Genomic DNA, 8,583 nt, shown 5'->3' on the forward strand with positions numbered 1-8,583 from the left:
GCATAAGAAAAAGAAAAAAAGATCACCGCATACCTAATGCATCATTTGTTAGCAGTGTTAATTTTTTTTATATTTAATTATGCAGGGATTCATATATTATTTTATACATAATAGAATATTAAATAAAACTACATGTATTAACAAAATGAGAATTAACTATTTAGAGACAACCATGCCCATTAAGTAAGTTATTCTTGTATAATAATTTCTTCACTATTACTCACCACATAATAATTCCTTCATCATTAACCACCACATAAAAACTCATTGCACTATAATTCCTGCGTAACTAGTATATGAACCAAATAATATATTAAAGCTATCAACTCGACTAATATAACTAGTAACTAGTTAAAACTATATATTTATAATTAAAAGAAGTATGTATTATTCAACATTAAAAAAATACTATGTAATCAAAAGAGTAATTGATGCAATTTTTACTTGATTCAAATATTTAACCACCTGCTCGACGATAGAGTCGTACAACGCGCTGTCTAAGCACTAAAAATACCGTTTTTAGAAGGCGACAGAGAGAGTATGGTTTCAATTTGGGCTCAAATAGGTTCGGTATAAGGCTCGGAACTACGTGGCTCTAAAATTCCACAAATTCAAAGCAGCAAGCAGTATTTCAGTTTTTTGTTGTGTACTCCTATAAAGCAAAAATAAAGCGCTTTTCTTGCATTTCGTGGGGAGAGAGGTGAGGTGTGGGCAAAAAAAAGCAGAAAAATAAAGCGAATCAAGCAAACCAGCACCAGAGTACTACTACTCCTTTGTAGTATCTTTGTGTTTAGTTTACTAGGGTACACATAGTCTATACAAGAATAAGATTACATCAAAATTGTACCTTTATTTACCTGTTTATCCTCTGTGAGCTTTATTATACCTTTTTCAATCAGTTAGATCTTGTTTCTGAGCGCTGAACTTGGCTTCTTTCAAACAATTTACCACTTGGGTTTTTTTCTTCGTTTTTGGTACAATTGAGAATTTTGATGTTTAGGAATTCATAATCAAGAAAAGGTAGCTGTTTCTTTGCTTAAATAAATAAAAATGGCGGCCTATGGAGCATTGTCTGTGGTAGAGGATGTTCTTCAGCAGCATGGCAATAACCCATCAAAAAATCTTGATTTAGTGGATGCCCGTAAAGCAGAGGAAGCTGGTAACTGATTTTTTTTTTTTTTTTTTTTTGTCTTTTATTTTATGGCTGATCATAAGTGTGATTAGGCTAGAGATCCATTGTTACTAGTCTGTTCATGTAATTTAAAAAGAAGCATAAATTGGGAATTTGTTTTACTGTTTCTGAATTTGCGATGTTTGAATTGTAGCAATAAAGAGGCATCAGGCAGCAGCATGGCTGAGGAAGATAGTTGGAATTGTGGGAGCTAAAAATTTGCCAACTGAACCTTCTGAGGAAGAATTCAGGCTTGGTTTAAGGAGTGGAATGATCCTTTGCAATGTACTCAATAAAATTCAGCCTGGAGCTGTGCCCAAGGTAATTTTAATAAATGAAATCAACCAATCAATCAACTGCCCCTCAGCCATGAATTTGTAGATTGATCATTCAAAAAGAAATTGCAAGTTAGACCTATTTGAGTTTTTGTTTTTCTCCGGTACCGGGATTGACCTTTATCATTGATCAACTACTGCAGGTTGTTGAAAGTCCATGTGACTCTGCAGTTATCTCAGATGGAGCTGCCCTCTCTGCATACCAGTACTTTGAGAATGTTAGAAATTTTTTGGTTGCTGTGCAAGAATTGGGGATTCCTTTGTTTGAGGCATCTGATCTGGAGCAGGTAAATTGTTAGTGCATTTGATGGGAGCCAAAGTAGTCTATAATTATAACCCGGAATATCTATTTCCGGTGTCTTCATACCTCTCATACTAAATTGAGTCCTAGTTTAGTTGTATAGGCATTCTCATGATTGTCATTGGAATTTCTATAAAATATGTGATAAAGCTGCATTCTTGAAAATTATCAGGGAGGAAAATCATCAAGGATCGTGAATTGTGTTTTGGGACTTAAATCCTACAGCGAATGGAAGCAAGAAGGTGGTACAGGAGTTTGGAAATTCGGTGGAAATATAAAATCCAATGCATCTGTAAAACAAATTGTACGGAAAAATTCTGAGCCATTCACAAGTTCTTTGTCAAGGAATATGTATGAGAAACCTAAAAACGGTGCGTCAATTGAAGCTGAAAAAAACAAAACGGTAGGTAAGCTCTGCTTGACTGAAAAAAGCATTACGTGCATTGAGAATAATGAATTTAATGGACGATTCATTAATCAAATGTTTTCTTTACAGGCCAGCTCTTCCTTGAGCATGCTTGTTCGTGCAATTCTAACTGATAAGAGGCCAGAAGAGGTTCCTAATGTATGTTGAAATTCATCAAGTTTGATAAACTTTCCTTTTAGATTTTTGTAGTGTAATGCTGAAGCAATTCTACTCAACCCTCAATCTTCTTGCTCCTACATCATTTTTCTTCAAAGCACTTTCACATGTTCGCTCTTTTCAGCTAAAGTAGGGAGTGTCAAGCAAGAAATCAAGTGAACTTAGACTAGTAGGAAAGCAATCAAGTGAATTTGGACTAGTAGGAAATTGTCAGACGTTGTACCAGCCTGAGGATTTAGTTCTCATGAATGTTATTTCCTTGTCATTGATTTTTCTTGAGTTGATTATGGAATTAATTTTTCTGTCAATGAAATTGGTGATGGCAAGTTAATTTACGATAAAGTTTGTAAGGGACTTTATAACTCTGGACCTTGTCCTTGTTAGCTTGACACCTGAAAAAATGTTGAACATCTTCATTCTTGATCTTCCTGTAAACCACATGTATTTTTTCATTTCACAAGTTTGGTATCTTTTGGTTCCTTGTCACCAGAAATACTGACCTTCTGCATTTAAAGCAATGTACATGATTGGCTCTTCAAATATGGTTGATTCCAATATATTCATATTCTATGATGCCTTTAAAATTCTTTTAGTTTATCAATCCGGTATTGTCTCAAGTCATAACAACTCATGACCATCAAGGTGCTGCAACAGAGATTTTTTCGCTAATATATTAACTAGATATTGTCGTAACTAGAAAAACAATCTCCATAGTCTTTTAGTTTAGTGATAGGAAATCTTTGGTTAACCTAATCTATGATATGCCTGTTGTGGTAGAATTTTCTGTTTTACTACCTGTAAACTGTTGGCGAGGTATTAGCTTTTATCTGTGATTGTACTTTGTATCTTGTGCCATTTATTCTAAAATCCAGCAACGTTCTGCATGCTACAGCTTGTGGAGTCGGTGTTGAATAAGGTTGTTCAGGAATTTGAGCATCGCGTTGCAAGCAAAATTGAACTGGTAAGTTCATCATTCATCTATCTGCTGAATTACAAGATTATTCATATGTTGAAGTTGGATTATCTGCTTCCTTAGTAATAGTCACCATTGATTCAGTTCTCTGTTTTCTCTTTCCCTTTCTATGCTTGTATAAACACCTTTTTATTGCAATCCGCCCTTTGATTCATTCTTAAAATATCTACTGTTACACTAATAAAAAATAGTAGAACAGTATCTCTACTTTTTTGATGTTATCAACATGCATCGTCTCATGCTCTGACACTCCATTTAACATCCTTCCATCAGAGTAAAGCAACTATAGATGATTCAACTGGTTCTTGTGGTAACAAATCCACCTTGAGATATACTTCTGACAGTGCAAAGGTGATGTGTCTAATTTTGCAGATCTTGCTGAAGGAAAAAATTCACTTGTTTTTAATCAGAAAAGTATAATTTCATGTCAAAAGACATGATACCTCATACTTGCAATTTTTTCTTCCCTTCTCAATTAGGTTGACCAAAGAAATGTGATCATAGAGAAGAAAGAGGACTCCTTGCCAAATGAAGAACTTGAAAGAAGATACATGAAGCAATACGCCATTGTTGACCAACAGCAAAGTGACATTAAGGTAAGAATTGAAGATTGCCAGGCACGGTTAGACCCTTGAACAAGAAACAAGCAATTTCTCCGCTAAACTCTTATGAGCTTTAATGTCCTATTGTAGAATCTGAAGGAAACTCTTTTGACTACCAAAGCGGGTATGCAGTTCATGCAGATGAAGTTTCACGAGGAAATGCATAATATTGGTAGATATTGCACAATTCTCTAATTGTTTTTTGGTTTATGTGCATTTATTGAGATGAGTTTGTTTCAACCTAATTATATCTTGCACTATAGGCATGCACATAAATGGCCTAGCTCATGCAGCTTCTGGTTATCATAGAGTTCTTGAAGAAAATCGCAAGCTTTATAATCAAGTTCAGGATCTTAAAGGTAACATTCTTATATATTAGACCATGTCATTATGTCTTTCTTCATCTCTTATTCAGCCATGAACTGAAGGCTGCCTGTTTTTACTCGATTAGGAAGCATAAGGGTTTACTGTCGAGTAAGACCATTTTTGCCCGGGCAATCTAATTGTGCTAGTTCTGTGGATCACGTAGAAGATGGCACCATTACAATAAGTGTTCCGTCAAAGAATGGAAAAGGGCGAAAGTCTTTCAACTTCAATAAAGTATTTGGATCCTGCGCTACTCAAGGTAAATGGAAAACATAGAACAGCATAGAATGCTGCATCCATAATTATTGGTAAAATGACATTTGTGTTTACCTTTTATAAAAACTGGCATCTATACTTTTAATTATATTATCCCTCAGCTTTCTTCAGTGGTTTTTACTTGTCTTTCCTTTTTGGCAGGCGAGGTGTTTTCTGATACACGACCGCTGATAAGATCAGTTCTTGATGGCTTCAATGTCTGCATTTTTGCTTATGGTCAAACAGGATCAGGAAAAACCTACACAATGGTTAGTTAAAGAAAAATATTTCCATTATAAGTAAAATTATATTTTCTTTGTTGTATGTGCTAAGAAGCTCTTTTGTTGTATTCAGACGGGGCCTAAGAATATTACAGAACAAAGTCAAGGAGTAAACTATAGGGCTTTAGGCGATCTATTCCTTCTCGCAGATCAAAGAAAAGATACCTTCCACTATGATGTGTCTGTACAGATGATCGAGATATACAATGAGCAAGTTAGGGATCTCCTAGTTTCTGATGGTGTAAACAAAAGATATCCTTCACAATATCTTGTGACTTACATTTTGATGATCTTTACTATTCTTCTGCATATTGAATGTTTTGCATCAACAAACATTCTTATATTCAAAACTTCTAAATAGCTTTAAGCTATATGATCTTATTATTACACATTCTAGACCATCGTGCTTAAACTTCCTGCTTTCCTTAACCCATAATTACGTTAGAAATCCGTAGTGCTTCTCAAGGATTAAGTGTACCAGATGCAAGCTTGCTTCGTGTAACTTCAACTTGCGACGTTATTGATCTGATGAATCTAGGGCAAAAGAATCGTTCAGTGGGTGCGACAGCACTCAACGACCGCAGTAGCCGCTCTCACAGGTTTGAATGCAGAACCTCTTCTTATACTTTCTAGATTCTTTGAAAGAAACTTGTCGTGGAGATGCTGACTCTATCTGGTTTTGAATGTGCAGTTGCCTAACTGTTCATGTTCAAGGACGAGACTTGACTTCTGGAGCTATTCTTCGTGGTTGTATGCATTTGGTTGATCTTGCAGGAAGTGAGAGAGTCAACAAGTCTGAAGTAACAGGAGATAGGCTTAAAGAGGCTCAGCACATTAACAAGTCTCTTTCAGCTTTGGGTGATGTTATCTCTGCCCTTGCCCAAAAGAATGCACATGTCCCGTACCGTAACAGCAAACTTACACAGCTACTGCAAGACTCACTAGGTATGATATAAGCTTAAATGATGAAATTTGATTGTTCTTGCAACTCTTCTCTTTCTCTATTGTAAAGATTGTTTTTTGGGATGTGACTTTATTGTAGGAGGGCAAGCCAAAACTCTGATGTTTGTTCACATAAGCCCTGAACCTGAAGCTGTAGGAGAAACAATTAGCACACTTAAATTTGCAGAACGTGTTTCTACTGTTGAACTAGGCGCTGCACGAGTAAATAAAGACTCTACAGATGTCAAAGAGCTTAAAGAACAGGTATTCAATTTTTCTCATTTTTCCTTTTATCCTTTAATATTGCTTTTGTTCCGAGTCTGTTGGTTTGTGCTCAAGGACGATATCTTTGTTTTATCAGATTGCAACTCTTAAAGCTGCCTTGGCAAAAAAAGAAGAGGAGTCAGTTCCCATGCAGCATATAATGAGCAGTCCGTGTAACATGCAGCCATCACCCTTTCAATCTAATCCACAGAAAAGAGAGAAATTGGCCGATTCACACATCCAGAGGAGACCGATGGACGATGTAGGCAATATAGAGGTAGAATCTCTGGACTTGGTTGTCTCTCTAAGTGCAGCAATTATTTATAGCAAAATGCAAACTCGTGAATGGAATAATAATTTATTGAGTTCTATTAGTGCTTAGTGGTGTTTTAGCTCAAACAATAAACAGATGAGGTAATACTTGGAAGCAGTAGCGGAGCCAGGATTTTCATTAAGGGTGTCAAAATTTAAAGAAGTAAATACACAAATAAGTCAAGGGGATGCAATACAAAGTATATATATACATAAAAAATTAATTCTTATCTATCTAAACAGTGTAATTTTCCGGCGAATAGGAGTCAATTGACACTCTTTGGTCTAGGAGCTATGTGGCTCCGCCCCTGCTTGGAAGAGCATGAGACTTGAATAAGTTTATACCGAAACTAGACCGTAAGACGCCGTTAGTGAAGTTTTTTAGGAGCATCCTTTTTGATGCGTGCGGTTGTAATCTGCAAGAGTTTTGCTTTTGACATCTACTAATTTGCAGGTATTTAGTAATTCTGAGTTCAGACAAAAGACGCAAAGCTTTGATCTTGATGAGTTACTAGGAAATTCCCCTTCCTGGCCACCAGTCGACAGTCCTTGTGAAAACTATGTTGGATATGATAAAGACATGGGCACGGGTGAGTGGGTAGACAAAGTCATGGTGAACAAACAAGACTCTATCAAGATCAACGGAGTGGGAAAGCCCTTTGGATGTTGGGAATCTGAAAAAGGCATGTGTGATGTCTTTGCTCAGAAATATCTTTCGGAATCATCTAAATTATTATGCCAAGAAAAATCGGGTAATCTTTTCCCATTGAGTGACCACTTTAACATTACTCCTGCTGATGATCTTGAAGAATTTGATGCCACGACCAGTGATTCATCTGAGCCAGATCTGCTTTGGCAATTCAATAATTCCAAACTGAACAACTTCACCTATGGGAACGAGTCAAAGATCCAGAGATCAAATGCAAAGCATGCAAAGAGCCCAGAAACAAGGTACTCTCTCATTCACGTCTTTTTTTTTTTTTTTTTTTGTGTGTGTGTGTGTGTGATTTATTTGCACTTGAAGAATAACATAATAAGTAGTTAATCAATCAATCAACTATATTTCAATCCCTAAACTAGTAAGGATCTGTTATAAGAATACTCCATATCTATTCTACTCTATTCGAGCTCATTTCATCTTTAACATTTTGTTTTAACTGATTCTGGCAGGAACATGGTTAACAAAGTAGGGCCTTCGCCATCACGAAAGACAAATGGAATTGGCCACACACCTCTACGGAATGGGAGGCAGGCCGTGCCAACTGAAATGAAGCGAAAAGCAGGAAACAGGAAGTAGGGATGTGAACTAAGCTGCTGCTTCCAATTCTTTTATTTTATTTTTTCCCTTTCAATTATGGGAGTGAGTGAGAGTTGTTTTGCTTTTTCTAACACAGAGTCTCTTTCGCCTATATGATTTTTTTCACTTCAAAATGTGTATTTTGAGCATGTGAAAGAGGCAATAATTCCATTGCGTGTAATGTTCACATCATTAGATTTGTAGAGTTCCAGTTTGTTGGAAACCTTGGTAAGTAGCAATGTGAAATATGACATTTTGTGGCACAGTTGAGGATTCGACATGTACAATTTGCATATATTCAATAGTTTGATTGTGTTCCATTTTTATAGTAGAAAACCAAAGTTCATTATGAAACCATTATTGTTTTCTTATTCTTACTTTTGTTTGATGTCCTGGCTGTACAAATTATAATCTGTTATTTTCCTGAATCTGAGCTTGATGTCCAGACCTTGAGCTCAGCTATGGAGGAAGCTCTGTGAAGAATGAAGAAGGAGAAAGTCGGTTGTATATTTTCTATATAGAAAAAATGTGTACACTTGTCCTATATATACAACAACTCCACTCTTAATTAAGCCAGCTGGCATAACTAACTAACAGCTCCACTAACTGCACCTAATTATGGTTACTTCACTAACCTAGCTATGGTTACATTCAAGCTAACTAACCTACTGACTCCAATGCTCCCCCTCAAGCTGGAGGGTGCAAAATATTAAGAACTCCCAGCTTGATCAAGAGAAACACATGCTGTCCTTTTCCAAGTTCCTTTGTGAGCAAATCAGCCTGCTGTTCTTTAGTTCCAATGCAGTGAGTTTGCACCTTTCCTTCTTTAATCTTGTCTCTTATAAAGTGACAATCAATCTCTATGTGTTTGGTACACTCGTGAAAAATGAGATTTGCTGCA

General features: G+C 36.2%; 1 protein-coding gene across 1 annotated transcript; it reads left to right on the plus strand.

Moving 5' to 3' along the window:
* The first annotated feature begins 652 nt into the window (after positions 1–652).
* LOC104100055 (kinesin-like protein KIN-14I) lies at positions 653–8,036 on the plus strand. The gene is made up of 19 exons (XM_009607213.4): positions 653–1,159; positions 1,326–1,492; positions 1,650–1,793; positions 1,980–2,210; positions 2,304–2,372; positions 3,283–3,351; positions 3,637–3,714; positions 3,843–3,959; positions 4,056–4,137; positions 4,229–4,324; positions 4,417–4,590; positions 4,749–4,855; positions 4,941–5,119; positions 5,308–5,466; positions 5,559–5,812; positions 5,910–6,073; positions 6,171–6,350; positions 6,840–7,336; positions 7,556–8,036. Exons 1-19 carry the CDS (start codon positions 1,051–1,053, stop codon positions 7,680–7,682), a joined length of 3,003 nt encoding a protein of 1,000 aa, XP_009605508.1. The 5' UTR covers positions 653–1,050; the 3' UTR covers positions 7,683–8,036.
* The last annotated feature ends 547 nt before the right edge of the window (positions 8,037–8,583 follow it).

Source organism: Nicotiana tomentosiformis, chromosome 1 (genome assembly GCF_000390325.3).
Source record: "Nicotiana tomentosiformis chromosome 1, ASM39032v3, whole genome shotgun sequence".
NCBI classification, from domain to species: domain Eukaryota; kingdom Viridiplantae; phylum Streptophyta; class Magnoliopsida; order Solanales; family Solanaceae; genus Nicotiana; species Nicotiana tomentosiformis.

Excerpts from the sequence above, each read along its gene's own strand:
- LOC104100055 (XM_009607213.4), top strand. The coding sequence starts at position 1,051 with ATGGCGGCCTATGGAGCATTGTCTGTGGTAGAGGATGTTCTTCAGCAG. Across the intron at positions 3,960-4,055 it reads AACAGCAAAGTGACATTAAG|AATCTGAAGGAAACTCTTTT; the intron begins GTAAGAATTGAA and ends GTCCTATTGTAG. Across the intron at positions 7,337-7,555 it reads GCAAAGAGCCCAGAAACAAG|GAACATGGTTAACAAAGTAG; the intron begins GTACTCTCTCAT and ends TGATTCTGGCAG.